The following is a 17087-nucleotide window of genomic DNA, read 5'->3' as shown; positions in this document are numbered from 1 at the left end:
AAAGTAGTTACTGCATCACTCCTTGTTAAAATATTACCTTTACCTTGAAGGGACAAAGTATGAGTGCATTTTTTTTTTTTAAAACAGATACTAGGCAGCACATTGGTGACAGCTACTTGTCATGACAGGAAACATCAGCAAATCTAGGAGACTTCTCTTTACGTAAAAGAAAATTGTTCATGCCATCTTTAAGTTCAACAACTCTTTTAAACACTTTGCCATATGGCAACCAGCAAACCCTTGTGCAATACAAAGAAAAAATAATTCATAGTCTCTCCCTATCTCAAAAAAAAACCCTACTATTTAATTTTCATTACATTAACTACATTGATGACGTCCTGTAGCACTTTGTGCACTTCTGGCTCTTGTTTCTTTGTTGCAATAGCTTGCTAAAGAATGATGCAACGAATAAATTTAACATATGGCGATATCTCTGTAACATTATTCCCCATAATCTATTTTTATCCTAGTCAGAGTAACTGCTCCATCTGTGGTTATAATTACACAGTTTTATTAAAAACTTTGCTTTTATTAAAGAAGTCATTTACTGTTGAGGATAAATCTTCTCTTGCACATCCCTCCTTTAGCATTTGACAATAAAATAGTTATTTCTATATTTTATTACTGTAACAATTTAGCAAAAGCAGTATGCTGAGACATGTTAGAAACACCTGTACTTCCAGGCAACTTTACAGGAAACCTGCCATGCTGTGTCATCTCTTCTAATACTTGTTTCTTCAAATCTTCAGCAACGTTTTCTATGCTTCTTCCAACAGTATCTGCTGATGAATACAATTTAGTTTGTCACCATAGTGTTTCCCATTTATTATTTCAGAAATTTTAACCATGTCAGGAAGAGCGTTTCCCCAATGTAAATAGCTTTTTATCTTCACTATTAAGTAAGCAATTTCCAAAGAGGCTTATAAAGACTTATGAAAATGCATACTATATGATTTGAAACATTAAAAAAAAAAAGAAACAACAAAAAAATAGGCTTTGGTGTTCTGCTTAGTTTTTAGATGTCCTGCTAATTATAGTGGCTTCATACTATCCTTACCTATTACCTCAAGACACAGTGTACACTTAGAGCAAGGTACATCATTAACAATACCATATATATTTAAAACAGTCCTCAAAAAACTGATTTTTTTTGCCAAGTTTATGTCATATCCAATTAGACTGATAGCCACACTACAAGATAAAAACAATGGCAAAGAGCTCATATTAGGAGTCAGAGAAGTCTCAGATGTTTCACTTTCTTCCGCTTTGCCCATGCTCACATTATTAGTAGTATTTTCAACGCACTGCCTCTTTGCAGGAACCTTTTTTGAGTCACTTGTCCATGTCGTGAGAGTTAATATAGTTAAAACTAGATAACGTAAACTATAAATTGTCTTGAGCAGGCACACAAACTGCAAGGCATTGCAGCATAATGAAAGTGATGGTGACGCTGTCAATCCCTTTGCATTGTGGAACACCCACTCTTCCCTGATGACACGTGAAATGTCCCAACATATGAATCGAGTGAAGACGCTAGCGTCAAGCTGTATATTAAGTACCAGCAAAGCTTGATTTCTTTCTTATTTTTCAAATAACAAGAAATACTAATGAAGGTCTAGTATTTTTTCCCCACACCCCTGTGGATTGCTTTGCACACCCCCTGGGTTGAGGGCACACCACTCTGGAGTCCACTGCACTTAGTGTGACTCATGAGAACACCAGGTGCATCACAAAATAAAGTATTTGGTGTTCAGATTCTTGAAAAATCAGGTAAAGTGTTTTGATTACCACCCACAATATTAAAAACCAAGTGATTATTCAGGTTTACTACAATCCCCTACAATACTGTAAATTTCTTTAGTTTTAAATTCCCTTCTACGCTGCTCGTCTAAATGTGCGCTGCAGTGGAAGGTATTATCTGCCTTAAAAAAAACACAGATGCATCCACAAGACTTCATTAAAAGGTTTCAAGAATAAAAAAATATTTAATATATTCTGTCAGATGCATGTCAGGTAATGAGCACACTTCTATGATTAAGAAACAACTGAAATTCTTCCAATTAGTCTGGAGAAGACCACTGTAACTATGCTGATTGCAGTGGTTTTGGATGAACTGCTGTGCTTCAAAAAGCATGAATAAATGTGACCAAGATGCTGAGAAAATTTTTGTACCTAATGAGATAGGTGTAGCAGCAGCAGCGGCAGCAGCATCCCTTGCTGTGCTTGTGCTTGGTGGGGGCGTGCCAGGTGGAGTCGCTTCTATACCACTCTCTTCCATCATTTTCTTTCAGCTACAAAAAGCTGTGAGAAGAAAAAAAAAAAAAAAAGACAAACAAAACAGCGTATCTTGAGAAACAAGGGAAAGATTTTAAATTAGAATGCAAAGGCCACAACACATTAATTTACATTCCTGAACAGAGCAGGTGATTAAAATACCAACTCTAGAAAAAAGAAAAAAAATTCTCAAGTACATAATTATCCACTATGCCTGATTTCTACTGTATCTTCCCTTTACTTTTAGCACCATAATAATACCTCAAACTCCAAGCCTCTTTCCAAAAACCTTATCGTGCGCGCCCAGTTATTGTTTCCAATATACACTGGCAGTACTTAGGTGGGAAATACCAAAGAAGTAATTATACTTCACAAAACCCATATCCCATTGCAAAAAAACTTAACTACGGGGTAGTATTTTGCTGCATTATTGAGTTGTCGTAACTCGAGGAACTGTTATTTTCAGAGCTGATTCATGACAGAATGCAAACTTGGCAAGAGGCAAGACAGGGGACAGAGGTCTCCCTCTTCTGACAGTGAAGAGCCACAACTACCCAAGAAGCTGTAGCCTGCTGAGGCTTAAGCACTTCAACAGATGCTCCTGAGCATCACACCTGAGGGCAAACACCTTACTGAACACCACAGACAGCAGCATAGATGGCAACGGCCCAGGCACTCAGACCCTGTGGCCTATGCTCTAACCATAACTTTGTCCACCTTCAAACAGAACTGTTTTGGGACCAGCTGAATAAGCCTCCAGAAAAGCTAAACGAAACCAGATGAAATTCACTTCCAACATAGATTAAATTACACTGAAATTAATTTACACTGAACAAGTTTTCCAGTACAAACACTTGCTGTAAAATGCCATACTGTTCTGGTGACACTACCAGAAGTGAAAGTAATTGAAAGCTTTGGTTTTTATTTTGAAGGCTGGATTACGTTGAAATTATCTTCTAAGATCTTTTGAGTAAACCTTTAAAATACACTGCTTCCAGAAATGTAAAGTTATATGCTTATTCAAAAACCTTAAGTACGCTTATTTAAAAACTAATGTAAAAGGGTATAGGAGAAGGGAAAAAATTGAGACTTTAATGAAAACATGGAGATTTTTGTTTGTGAAAAGGCAGCTAATAAAACCCCGTGCTTCCTCCCAAGTCTGTCAAACTAGACAGCAATGATTTGTACTACTCCAAGGTGACATTTCTTCATGAAATAACAATCCTGTATCAAGTAATAATATGTATGAAAAACAGATTCAAACATTTTCCACCATATCCATTACATTAGCAGCTACAGAGGACTGCCAGCTTTATTCTCTTTAACAATTTACAGAGGAAAAGGCTTAGATAACATGTTGAATAAAAATACCCATGTGTATATAAAAATAACTGCACTTACAAAAATACAGATTTTCCTCTTTCAACCCCCTCCCAACTGCCTCATTGTTGATTTAAATGTATATACAATTCAAGTTTGATATGGAGGAAAAATTACTGTTGTTGCCAAGCTGAAAAATACAGAAAGGATGTCAATGTTAATCTTGAAAAGCTTAGTCTCAAAACCAAATACAAGTATCAAAATCACAAATTATATCTCCCTCTGACAAACCAGTATGCTTTGCACAAGCAATTCAAGCTTAAATGTTTCAGCTCAGCCTCAGAAAGCAAGTAAATGTGGTTTATGTGTAGCACCCTTTATGAAAACTCTCATCACAGAGGGATTTTAGGTTCTGAGTACCTCTTCAATTCGTTTAAAAGCTTCTCCTCCAATAGGATGAAAAGGTCAGTAACTGCTTGGTGTGGCACTGACTGTCCTTGCAGAACGAGTACATCTCATCATGTCTTCGAAAAGAACTGCACGGTCTTCTGTTAAACTTCACTAAGTGAAAGAATTTGCAATAAGATTATGGTTTTAATCAAGCTAAATGAGTTTACATTCCCCCTTGAAGAAGTATTTCTAAAGTCATTCTTTCAATTATACTCTGCAAAGCAAGAAAGAACTTTCCATTGTGCAGCTGAAATAATCACTGATCAAAACCTCCCAGACCCATTTTATTTTATCAAGGCTCTTTCAATCTGCCCCTTTATTTCACCTAATGCCATGATTAAAAACTGCTGAGAGGTACTTACTACTTAAAATAAATACTGTGGCCATGCAGAATGACTGGAAAAGTTCCAGGCTTTTCAAAACACTCTGTACAAAGCTTTTTTGAAGCTTCGCAGAGCTATTGGAAGGACGAGGGGCAGAACAGGGGAGGAAGGAACAAGCTACCCCAAATGTAATCTAACTGACGTCTGCAAAGTAAGGAAATAGAATAAATGGAAGTAACTCTATAGTTGCTTCACTCTATTAACTCTATTATCAATGTGAAAAATGAAGTAGCTATTAAACAAATACAGCAATCCCAAACTTGCATAAAATGAGTCAGTCGCTGGAATATAATTACGCACACAAAAAAAACAAAACCAAAACCAAAAACAAACAAACAAACAAACAAACAAACATGGAGCCAACTTAAAATTTGAATCTCCTCTCACTTGTAAGCCTCTGGGAAAGCCAGTCATCTGTAAATCCATCCTGGACAGGAGATGGAAGCCCAGGAGGGGAACCCTGCCAGTTGTAAAGCTTATTCCCATTCCCTCGGTCATTGCAGGCTCAGGTACACACCATTAGGCAGTGTGTCTGAGTAAGCTTGATACTCTCAGAGTGATGTCCAGTCACAAGCATACTGCTATTTCTCTTGTGTCTGGCTTAAATTCATTCTATGACCCTAGTACTCTTTCATATATTGACCACTGTAATCAGCTGGCTTCTTACCACCAGCTGGGGAAAAGATGAACTCTACTTTTCACACTGAAATAGTAGACAAATTCATTTATCCTCTCACACAATGCACAACCACAATAGCCTGCAGTATTTTCCTCCCACTCTCAATTTTTCCTTCACTCTTTTCCCTTTCCATCTACCCATCCCCATACCAATTAGAGAACCCTGAAGCCAAAATGTCCCCATATTCTTTTCCTTTTACCCCCTCACACAACCATCAATCTCACTGTGAAGTCCTGACATGGTAGGGACTAACGTGAAGCCTCCACAAATAACAGCTTTCTACACACTTAGTTCTCAACATAAGCTAGTTGTAGCCTGCATGCCCTGCAGGAAAACACACAAATAACAATAACAATAATTAAAAAGAAGTTTAAGGATAAAGATAAGATATGGAAGAAGGAAAATACAGAAGGAAGAGACAGCAAACCGCTGAATAGGTGTAACTGGAAGCTAATAGCTCATTGTGTTGAAAGAATCCAGCACTACATATAATTAAAACTCATCCTACATAATGTATGGTTTAACACTTGAATCTAAATGGCCTATGAAACCAGTTATATGTGAAAAATAGGGAAGCATTATGGTGGAAGAACAACATGGCAGTGGAACTCAAGCAACCCCAGGCTTTTAACAGGATTCCATCCTCAGCAGTTTCCAATGAGAGTTTCTAACTTCTCTGCAGAGAGATGCACGAAAATGTTCCCCAGTACAATCAGCCTACCAATCCCTAATGCCTGACTGCTGGCTGTGGAACTGGTCTGTCTTCTCAGTCATTATAAACAAACAAACAACCCCCCCAAACAAACAAACAAACAAAAACCAAACGACAAACCAAAACCACATAAAAAAGAAAGTAATAATACTTCGTAGTCCAAGCCACAACCTCCTAATTTGCAGCAAGCGGCATCTGAAAATTTAGCCTAACTTCTTAAGAAAATGACTTTCGTGCCCTCCTCAAACTAGAACACTTTGTATTACTAAACTGAAGAAACAAAGGAGAAACTCTGAGACAGACAAGCACACTGAAGTACATTTAAGTGAAAATAACAACAGTACTGCCATCTAGTGATTTGTGACCATAAATTAATGTCACCAATTTGATAATCTAGCTAGAAGAAAATCCTGGCTTATGCAGATACGTAAAATAAAAACAACAAAAAGCATAGAAAAAAACATTCCCAACAATCAGTCATTCTCAAAATAACCCACTGAAGATGTACAAGCACGAATTTTGTTTGGCTTCTATCACTTGTTTGGTTTAAAAATTACTCTTTGTAAGTACGAACGGAGACACTAAAAGGATGATGTTAAACCCACATAACGCAAACAGGCAGCATACACAGTATGTCACAATCATAGACCAGTTTGGGCTAGAAGGGACCTTCAAAAGACATCTTCAACTAGCTCAGGACCACATCCAGCCTGATGCTTTGGGATGCTGTCTCTTCTCTGCTCCTTCACCACTGCACTCTGGGAATCTGAACCTAATAATGAATTCTTGGGGTTTTGCTCTTTTTAATTACATTGACCTGTACGTCAGGAACATCTCTATAGCTTTCAGTGGGGTTTGTTACTATATGAAACGTCAAGGCTTTTTCTGCTTTTTGACCCTGATTTTGTGATTTGCAAGGCATGCGCTTAATTTAAATCACAGAACCATTAGGTATATCCATAGCTGTCTAGTAACTATACTACACAGACTCCTACCAGCTGAATCTCATCCATTAACCTAATTCCCAAATGCAAGGCCTGTGTATACTGAAAGGAAACCCAGCCTAAGTTCCAACTGAAAATTTTAACATGACTCATGTTAAAATAGGAATAAAATGATTTGATTTAAAGATTAAAAGGCTGAACTGAAAAACTGTTTAAATCAGTTTAATAGTGGGTAATCACCTTTGCACTAGTCTTTTGCAATTATCTTAACAGCATAACCATATTCAAAACCATTCTTCAGGTTATCACTCCAAAATAAAGATAATCACAGTTAACAGTATGATTACCTACAAATTGAGATTAGCAAATCTCACATAGGTAAAAACATATTCTTTAGAAATCATTCATACTTTAGAATTTATAGTGGACATATTTTCAGTCACCCTTAATTAACCCCTTCTTGTATTTTTGTATTGCTAATTAAACAAAACATACAAACACACACAAAAAAAAAAACAACACCAACCCCCTCCCAAAAAAACAACAACAAAAAAAAAAAAAACAAGTAACCCACTCCACAATACTTCAGAATTCTAAAGAGGCAAAACTATTCTCAAACCTGAACTTAAAGTGAAAAAAAAGCCACAGCTGGAAAACTAAATTCAAATGCTTTTAAACTTCTCCTGAAAACAGCTCTACCTATTACGATTAATTAACTGTAACAGTACTGGTTACACAAATTGTTAATGGCTAGCCACAAGTTGAAGCTGTTCAGAATAAAGCACATTTATGTATTTATTTGAACAAATAAATTGTTTGGAGCCATTCCCAGTGCAACCACCTCTTCAAATAAAATGTTACATCAACCGATAGACAGATTCACAGGCACATACAGGAGATTCAACAGGAGAGACCAAAGGGGAGATAAAGCCCAACAACTCACAGAGATACAAACAAGAGGGAAAAAAACAGAATGACTAGAAGAAAGCAAGAAAAAACATGACAAAAGTCTTCAGCTATTAAGCTGAAGATGACACCTATCAAAAAGATAACGTTCTAAAACTAAACAAAACCAGAGTTGAACTGCTAGTACATTAAAGTTTCATCTGAAAAACCCTTCACATTGGTTTATTCCATTTTAGAAAGGGGGAGCACAAAGACAGGGATAATATTTTCATCAGATTCCAGCCTGCGAAATGCAGGCAAGTTCCAGAAGACAGAGAGAGTCTCCCTGAAGCCAAAAGAAGGGCATATGGGGATCATCAGTTTAATCACCTGGTGTTAAATGACTTGTTCTAAAGTCCAAAGCCTTAAAGAGGGCTATGCAGGCAAGGAAACAAAAACCAACCAACCGAAAAAAAAACCCTCCCACACACACAAAAAAAACCAACCAACCAAAAGCATAAAAACCACACACACACACACACACACACACACACACAAAAATCACAAAACAACAGAACTGTCCTATACCTGTTTTATATTCATAGCATACTGTTGAGACATTTTCACCTAAAAAAAAAAAAAAGATTAAAAAAATTTATCAAGCAGAATCTAGTAGATTCTGCTGCAGACCCTACACAGCACCAAGATACCTCAAAACACCAGACATGCCAGAAGTGGTTCGTCTTGAGACTACTGCAGACAGTTATCATAGTCCATAGAAATACTTCATCAGAACTAGGAAGTCCCACTGTTTTAAAAGCTTCCTGATCAATCCCTGAGGATTATTTTGTTTCCCACATTCTTAGTGCCACTCTCAACAGTCAGGATTTGTTCTAGACCACATGCACCCCTCCTATCAAATGCACGTTTTCAAATATCATGAAGCTTATATAGTTCCATGGACTAATGAACCTCATGGAACATCTCTTCTATCACATACTAACAAGATACTCAAATGAGAGGATTTCCACTACGATGCCAATTCAAGCTCAGACCACAAGGGTTTACCAGAACCAGCATTTCCATCCATAGCTGCAAGGCTGGAGCACAAGAGCCCTGAGGCCAGGCATCCAACTTTCTACAGTGCCTGGAAGAAGCTTGGTCGGTCTGAGAATGACTCAGAAGAGCTGAACTTAGACATGGCCTAGCAAGGCACTAGAACTAGCCAACTGTAAATTCGATGGAGTGCTGCCACATGCATTTGCTTGCAATGCCACCAGTGACAGAGGCAGCAATGAGTCCTGCTGTAAGGTCTCCTACCTGTCCATAATCCCTACCTTATGACAAGCCCCAGAGCATGTTCCTGTCAGTAGATAGGACAGGAGCCACTACTGCCCTAAAAGAGCAAGATGGCTCTAAACACGCGGAATAAGCTATGGTGCCCAGAGCACGGCCAGGCTTCTGGCTGCTCTCCAAGGCTGAGCCCGGTGAGGGGCATACACTACGCAGCCTAAACGTACCGTCCAAGAGGGAAAAGCGACAGGTAAGGGCGTGCCTGTGTATGGCTACAGGAATTCGGACGGGGGCCTCTACACGCTCAAACACACGCACACGCCCGCTGGGGCTGGCAGTGGGGGGGCACGGCCCCAGCGATGACAGCCCGCCGCAGCGGCGCGGCCTAGGCCGGCAGGTCAGACGGAGGGACACGGCACGCACCGGAAACACCCCATTCCCGCTCCGGGAACACTTCAGCGGCCCCCTTGCCCGCTTGCCATAGCCTCCCACCTCGTCCCCGGCCCCTTCGCCCTAACCTCCAGCCGCTTCGGACCCAACGACACCCTACTGCCGCAGCCGCCACCCGGAAGTTCAGGGAAGGCACTCTGCCGCCCGCAACAGCCCGGCCTAGCCCAGCCCTTCAGCCACTCCTTCCTTGCCGCCGGGGACGACGGGTGCCAGTGTGTACGCTTTGCCCGCCACGACACGCGGCCTCACCGAGCTCAAGCGCCAGAACCCGCCAGCCCTCCCGCCGGGTGTCTCCCCGCGCCGCGGCCCAGGCGGCCGCGCTCGTTTTGCAGGAACGCCACAGCCCCGGCCCTGCCGACGATGAAAGGCGGCACCGACGGGCGTCAACTACAACTCCCAGCAACCCCACCGCGCGACCCCGCCCCGTGCTGCCACGTCTCCTACAGAGCTGTCTAGCGGCAGTGTTCGTCCGTACCCCCCCCGTCCCGTGTATTGCCGCCATGCAGCGGGGCGCCCCGTGGCGGCATGTTCCTCTACCCCTGGCGGGGGTTGCGGGTCCGCGTTCTGCGTCCCGCAGCAGCGCGCTGCTCCAGACACCCAACACGGCGGCCGCAGGGAGTGGGACGCCTCTTTTGCCACGTCGGCGGGCTGCAGCTGGGAGGGGTTGCGGAGCTGGCGGTCCCTGACCGCCGCGGGGTAGCGGTACTGTTTCAGTGCGTGAGTTCATTTTGCCCGCTCTCCCCCCGCTACATTTGCACGCCAGGGCAGAACGGGGTTTAAGTGAGCTGGTAAAGGAAGAGCCAGGTGTGTGGCTGGAAGCCATCTGGGCTGCTGGTGTACAATAAGCCGTCGTTCTGTTGCTGCAGGGCTGTGAGCAGTGGGATGGTTATGGAGCTCCTGCATGGCGGCTGCTGACACATGATGCCGCAGGTGGTGTGACAACATGCGCCTCAAAGTCGTCATCAGCCCGCACCGAAGGCATGATAGAAACGATAGTCCTCTTGCAGAGGGGGCACTCAGGCTTGCTTTTAGCGCAATGCAGGATGCATGGATAGAATTGGTGGAGGCATGGCAGTACACACCTGGCCTCCTCCCAGCTCTCCAGGCTGGACAGCAGTTGTCCAGCTCTGCAGCCATGCTTTTCATAGGCAGAAGTGAGCTGGGGTTGTGGTAAAGGTGACTCTCATTGCCACTGCAGCATGAGGCATCACACTAGAAAGGAAGAGAGGCCATGGTCACTGACTGGCTTGGGGAGGGTGGAAGAAATGCCCAGGTCCCTCTAAAAAGGAAACACACCCAGCTCACCATCCCAGGTGAGGATTCCCCACCCAGCTCATCTCTGCTGCTGCAAGCACAGCTCTGGGGGTCTACTGGCTGCCTGAACCTGGCCGAACTGGTGAGAATCCTCTGACAGAGCTGGGGTCAGGCATGGAGAGCTGCACTGAACAGCCCCCAAGCACACTAGCACCAAGGCCTCACTCAGGGCTTCAAACCTCACCAACTGCTCAGCTGAAGTAAGGGCATAAGCCATCTGTGTGAGATTCAGCGAATAAATGCAGCGAGGGATACATGGTCACAAAACATCCACTTGGGGATACCAGAACCCATCGCTCAGAGATGTCACAGCAGCACATTCATTCCTATGGCACTCACCCCACTAACACTGCAGTCCCAGCACATGCATCTGGGGTTACTGCAGTGCCACTGACTACTCCATCCCCCTCTCTTTTGTGCTTTGCCTAAGTACTCCATGCCAATCACCAAGGCCTCGGTTGTGTCTTCTCAGACCATGTCAGGTCACTGTGGCCATGGCAGATGTCTCCAGGCACATCTGGTTCACTCAGCAACATCTTGTGCTTCCCTGGGTGACTGTAGGATTAAGTCCCACAGGCCCTCCATGCGCTCCAGCACTGCTCGCCAGCCATTTGGGCTCCACTGCTCACTCCCACAGGGTGTCAAGGGCTTGCATCACAGACTACCTTCATCTCCTTCCCATCCAAACCACTCTATGTTTCTAGTATGAGTTCTTAATGCCAGTCTCTCATCCTTAACCTGTGATAGGAAAGAAAAAATTCTCACTTCATCTACCTGTAGCCAGTGTTGTAGATCCATGTTTGGGGGTCAGAGTAATAAAAAAGGAATTATGTATGTTACCCCTTTTAAGTTGTGTTTGTATTTTGGTTAACTGTTTTTCTAAGGGTTAATCCAAGGCTAATGCACTAACAAAAAGGGAAAATGCCTTGCTTTTGGCAACACAGGTCTCCATCTTAATCAAGTATTCAAGGGACAGGCTGGAAAGCATCACCCTGTTTAGATAATTAATTCCTGCAGGAACAGGCAGTAATCACAGAAGTTCCATAGTTCAGTATCAGCCTTGAGTTTCTTCATAGCATCTCATAAACTACCTGCTTTCTAAAAAAGGGAAAATAAAATATATTACTTGGTGGTCCAGCATGAACAAGGGTAATATTTTCTATATTTACCATGCTATTTCCATCCTAAGGAAATGAAAAACAAAGAAAAAAAAATCAAAGTATTTCTTTCATTAGAAACTTTATTACATTAACCTACAAGTATGTGAAGTGAAATAAATGGTAGTGAAGGGCAGAATGATGAACATCAGTCATCTTTGGAAAATAGATATATTTTCACAACAAAACATTTTTTTTTTGTTACAGCTAAAAAAAAAAAAGCCAAGCATACTTGATAGGTTTTCTTTAAAAATACATTGCAGTTCAATCATATCAAAGTGAAGTCTTGTGGGCTAAAAAGCTGGACATAGAAGAGTTAGGTTCAGTGCTGTAGCACTAATAGGAGTGTACCAAATTACATGATTTTCTATACATTAATTAACAAACATGCACCCTTGTGTATTTAGTAATTTTAACTACTATATATAAAATTTTTAGTATAAAGCATTTTTGTCAAAATTAGCTCTGTATTCTTTAGTCTGGACTTTAGAGCTTCAGTTTAAGGGTTATTATTTGGACACATCTCTAATAAAAATTTCAATTGAAGTCACAGTACTTGAAAAATTCACTATATTTTAAATAACATGTTCCCCACTCTTGATTTCATCCCAACTTCAGTATAAACTTGACTTTGCAGATTGTCTCAACAGAAAGCATGAGTACAATGAAATCTTTCTCCTCTAATCTGCATGTACATCTCCAATTAGAATTAATTTGTGTTTTCTGAGCACGTCAAGATAAGAACAAAATTTTATGTGTAACAGTGTGTTGTGATTAAAAATCTTTGATATAGTAAAAAGCTTTGAGGTTTATGATGCTTCTAAATGACCAGAATTAATATGCCTACATTATTTAAAACCTAAAGTTTATACTCACTACTTACTTTAAAACCAGCTGTTAACTTTGTGCAGCATTTTGCACTTCATTAAACTGATAAGTTGCTAAGGGATAGCTATTTCCATTTTCAATGCTATGTTTCTTGTTGTAATGTGAATATATAGAGGCAAGGCATCTCTTTCGATTACTGTCTGTGGTGAAGCCAATTCTCTGAGTAGATGGTGTTTGCTAAAATTATTGTGTCTAGGACAGTACAGAATGTATGCTCAAAGATATTTAAGTTCTCTGAAGAGCATGCTGTGATATAAAGAGGGCTGTGTGTCAGTTGTGAGGACTGAGTTGGGGTTGTCTTAAATTGACAGCAGAGTATACACCCTCGCCATGCAGGAAACAGCAGGATTGCTAGTGTGAGTCCCATGCATTTTTTTCCTTTGGAGTGATACACTGCCATCATTTAACAAGAATACATTGCCCCTGCAGGCAGTCTGTTTTCTGAGTGTCTAGCAAAGATCATTAACTGAAATAAATTCACAAGCTGTTTAGTTGACCAATGTGTATTGCAAATCCTGCTCAGATATATGCATGTATTGCTTAATGCTGACTATGCAGCAGGAGTTTAACCCACAAATAGAAAGGCAGGCTTTAGTAATGTGTATATTTAGAACATACAAAATAGGCAAAATTGTCAGAAACTCATCTGTTTTCACAAATATTTGGCTGAATATATCACTTGAGGATATGTGACATACTGGAAATTTCCAAACAATTGTAATCAGCTCTTTTTCACATGAAAAAGGAACTGGTTATATTATGAAGATCATCTGTGGTCTCCAAATTTTACACAGGAAGAAAATAAGTTTTTTTGAGCTCACAGTTGCTAAATACAGCATTTGCTATTCATGGCTTGAGAGAAGAAAGGTTTTATTTTAAAGTCTGTTTCATAAGGTACAAGCACAAGTATATACCAGTAGCTCTACATGTTATCTATATGCACACAAACCAAATCAATACTTTTGCCTTACAGAAGAATTAAATTGTAACTGGCTTTTGAAATCTTGTAGTTAATTTCTGTACTTGCAAAATGCAAAGATAATCAAATTGTTTTTTTCCAAATATATATATAAGAAATGCCCAGGGAACTGCAAAAGAGCCAGTGCTCATGGCTAGAAAGAACCAAGTATGTCACGGTGCACTTCATGCAGGCATATACATTCTCAGGCTTGGACACATCCGCAATGATGTCTTCAGTGGCAGATCTCTCATTTATCACCACTTCAGTGACAACAACTAAAAGCAAACTGTATTTCCATTTCAGCTCTGGGGTTCCTTTTAATAAAAAAAAACAAAAATAATAATCCATTTTTTTTTCCAGTTTTTCTTCCAGTTGATCCTCTGTTGCATTTAGTATTCCAAAGGCAACTGGTTGTGATTTTCTTCAGAATATGTCAATGCTCTCATAATAGTGATAATACTTTGTCTCAGACTGTATTACAGTCCAGATGTAACAATAAAAATTGTTGTGGCACTCCCTGTGCTAAACTGGGAAGCACATACACCAAATTCTTAACCTATTGACTGCCTTTCCTGTCGTCATTATCACAGGTCTCATGTGCCAAAATGTGACCCCAAATGCAGAAAGAGGGCTAGTGCTTTCCATTATATGTCATACAATGCAACCACTTGTGTCCTTTCTTCATCAACTGGGGATACACCAACCCCTAGGACAAGCTATTCACAAGAAGCTACAGAGTACCACTAGACCATGTTTAGCAGGTAACATCACTGACAGCAACAGCAGCTGAAATAATACTTTGACATCATTTTTAGGTTTCTAAAGATAACTTTTCACTGAAAGAGAATGTCCAACCTATATCAACCATTTTTATTTTTTTTTTAGGCTGACATGTCTGGGCAACAATTTTCCCTCAATACATGGATACCTTGGCAAATTTAATTTCCACTGAATTGTGCACTTAAAAAACAAGACTCTTTTGAAGAGAGAAACAGGAGCCTTTTGGAAAGATTGTCTTCATCCATACAGTTAACAGAATGTGCTAAACTTCATAGAGGGACTAGTTTTTACTTTTTTTTCTGCATTCTTGTTATTACCCTCAACAAAAACACTTTATTGGTTTGGATTTATTTTTTTTTCCTAGTTAATTTTTTAAGTTAAACTACTATGCTAACTACCTCTGACAGAGATCAGTATGACAGGAATTCTTACTTTAGTACTGTCCTCCTGCACAGAGTTGTCTATAACCAGATAAAATAAAGTCCAGTTAGCAGAAATGCAAAAGAAGTGGACACACAGTGAAGTACTTTTGCAGTTACAAGCTAGATCACTAAAAACACAGACACGCAGCGTAAAAACGGAGACACAAGTTAATGAAGAATGGGGAGCACATTATTAGCAATGCAAAAGACCAGCTTAAGCATGTTTCCCTACATCAACTATAAAAAAGAAAAGGTGCCTTTTAAGCAAATATGCACAGAGATTGCTTAGTTATTTCTAAGAAAGAAAACAACACTTTACTGTTTTTATTCTATATTACAGTCATTATTACTACCTGTTTATAAAATGTAAACCCTTCCTTGCAGTTAAGATTTACAGCAGTCATCACCTTTGTCCACTCCTTACATAATCAGTCCACGGTGACAAAAATAAACTGATTTAAGTTACATATTTCTGAAGTGATTAGTGATATGTTATGGATTATTTGTGTACGGCAGAAACAGTGGTAAGAACTGCAACATATGAACAGTAGCAAAAGATTCGTTGAAGACTGGTGCTGCAGTACCAAGAGATATTGAGGCATGTAATATTGATGTACACAATGATTTTATCTGCAAAACTATTCAAGCGTGGTATGCCTACCAACAGTAATGGACAAAAACATGTAATGATGGATTTCCCAAACTGCAGAATTGTGCTTACTTATCCCCATCAGATCTTGTCTCTTAGTATGTCTTGACTAAAGATCAGAATGGAAGGTAAAATTTGGCAAGGCAGTTTTTCTTCTACATAACTAGTAAATCAGATCACCTATATGAAGTGGTATTTGGTAAATTGCAGTGTCCTGGGAGTACTTAAATGTGACAAACATGAAGTCTATATTTAAAACTGTTGAAATGGGTGGTTATCAACACTGATCTGCAAACTAATGTTTTAGTATACATTATATTTCAGTATAAATGTGTTGCATACCTGTTTCTATAAAATTTACTGTCATGAAAAAGAAAAAGCATGAAGAGGATCCCCAGAGTGTGGCATTTGTCCATCTGTCACTTGTATACACAATACAAACCTCATGTTGAGATTCTGTTTAATGTACAGCAATTGTCTGCTGGACAGATTAGGAGCCAAATATGATGGTAGAACTAGAGGAAGGAGCACAGCCATGCCACTTTGCCCCTTCAGAGTCCCACTGTGCTACACATCAGCTTTTGGAGTCATTCGCTGCTGACCCCTTTTGCAGAGGATTTGGGGCTATCTCGAACTGGTAGCAAGTCATAATGACACGGAATATGGCTGTTTTTTGGAAGATCATAAGGATCCTGGCTGAAACGTCCACTGCTGCTGAATGCTCCCTGGACAACACTCACCGTAGGTTCTGTGACAAAAGAAAGCACATACTTTTAACACCAGACATGGCAAAGATAAGGCAAATCCTGTATTTCATTTCAGTTCACATTTAAATATATCCCTTCCTTTCTGCATCAATATAGAGATTCCTTGTCTGGCTTAGTCCTGAAATACAGGTGTAAAAACAAAGGCTGATGTTTAGGGGTCTTGGCTTTCAAGTAAGTTACACTTGTGGGCTTGCAACAGGGCCCTGCCATGAGTATATTTGCTGACAGAAGCAAGTGGACCAGCATCTGGCTTTTATGTGTGGATAAACTAAAAAAAAAACAAAAAAACAAACAAAAAAAAAACCCTAAAAAAAAAAGGAAACAAAACCAAACCAAAATCAAACAAAGAAAAAAAAATCTAAAAATCCCAAAACACCCACAACTTTTATTCAAGATTTTATAAAAATCCTTAGAAACACCATTAGGACAACTACCTTTCCGCACGACCCCGAAGTTTTCTGTAACTATACTAAAACAGTAGCTGGATGGAGCCCATATCAACTAACTACTACATCTGTCGGTGAAGATGCTGTTTTTTCTGACCAAGGGGAGGAAACAGATCTTTCCTATTCCTCCCATAAACTTAATCCAGCTGTATTCAGTACTTGACAGCCTAATCTAGCATTGAATTATAGTGCAGTCAAATGCTAAGCTTATCTTAACACTGTTGTTTAAACAAGGCTTTCAAACCAGGGAAATTCAGAGGTAGCTCTAGGTTACAAAACAGCGCCAAAGGTATTTCAGACTCTGTTCTCGTGA

The 17087-nt window shown here is 40.2% G+C and overlaps 2 protein-coding genes across 4 annotated transcripts in view; both read right to left on the bottom strand.

The window, feature by feature from the left end:
- Window positions 1–9778, bottom strand: part of PRRC1 (proline rich coiled-coil 1) — a 28265-nt gene extending 18487 nt beyond the window's left edge. Inside the window, exons 1-3 of one of the 2 annotated variants that reach the window (XM_061377120.1) lie at window positions 4015–4672; window positions 2173–2301; window positions 672–779 (exon numbers count right to left, since the gene is read on the bottom strand). In XM_061377120.1, coding sequence (XP_061233104.1) covers window positions 672–779; window positions 2173–2281 — 217 coding nt within the window. In that variant the 5' untranslated portion in view covers window positions 2282–2301; window positions 4015–4672. Of the gene's footprint in view, window positions 1–671; window positions 780–2172; window positions 2302–4014; window positions 4673–9639 lie in introns of those variants that run through there. The other variant, XM_061377208.1, reaches the window with a different exon arrangement.
- Window positions 9779–15226: 5448 nt separating this feature from the next.
- The window catches only part of MEGF10 (multiple EGF like domains 10), a 97795-nt gene continuing 95934 nt past the window's right edge, over window positions 15227–17087 (bottom strand). For both annotated transcript variants that reach the window (XM_061377409.1, XM_061377330.1), the window contains exon 25: window positions 15227–16309. In XM_061377409.1, coding sequence (XP_061233393.1) covers window positions 16149–16309 — 161 coding nt within the window. In that variant the 3' untranslated portion in view covers window positions 15227–16148. The remainder of the gene's footprint in view (window positions 16310–17087) is intronic.

Source organism: Neopsephotus bourkii, unplaced genomic scaffold (genome assembly GCF_033783945.1).
Source record: "Neopsephotus bourkii isolate Nb327-2 ecotype Australia unplaced genomic scaffold, CSIRO-AGI_Nbou_v1 NB_30, whole genome shotgun sequence".
Taxonomy (NCBI): domain Eukaryota; kingdom Metazoa; phylum Chordata; class Aves; order Psittaciformes; family Psittacidae; genus Neopsephotus; species Neopsephotus bourkii.
Note: the sequence above shows the minus strand (reverse complement) of the source record. Positions and strands in the feature narration are given on the sequence as shown.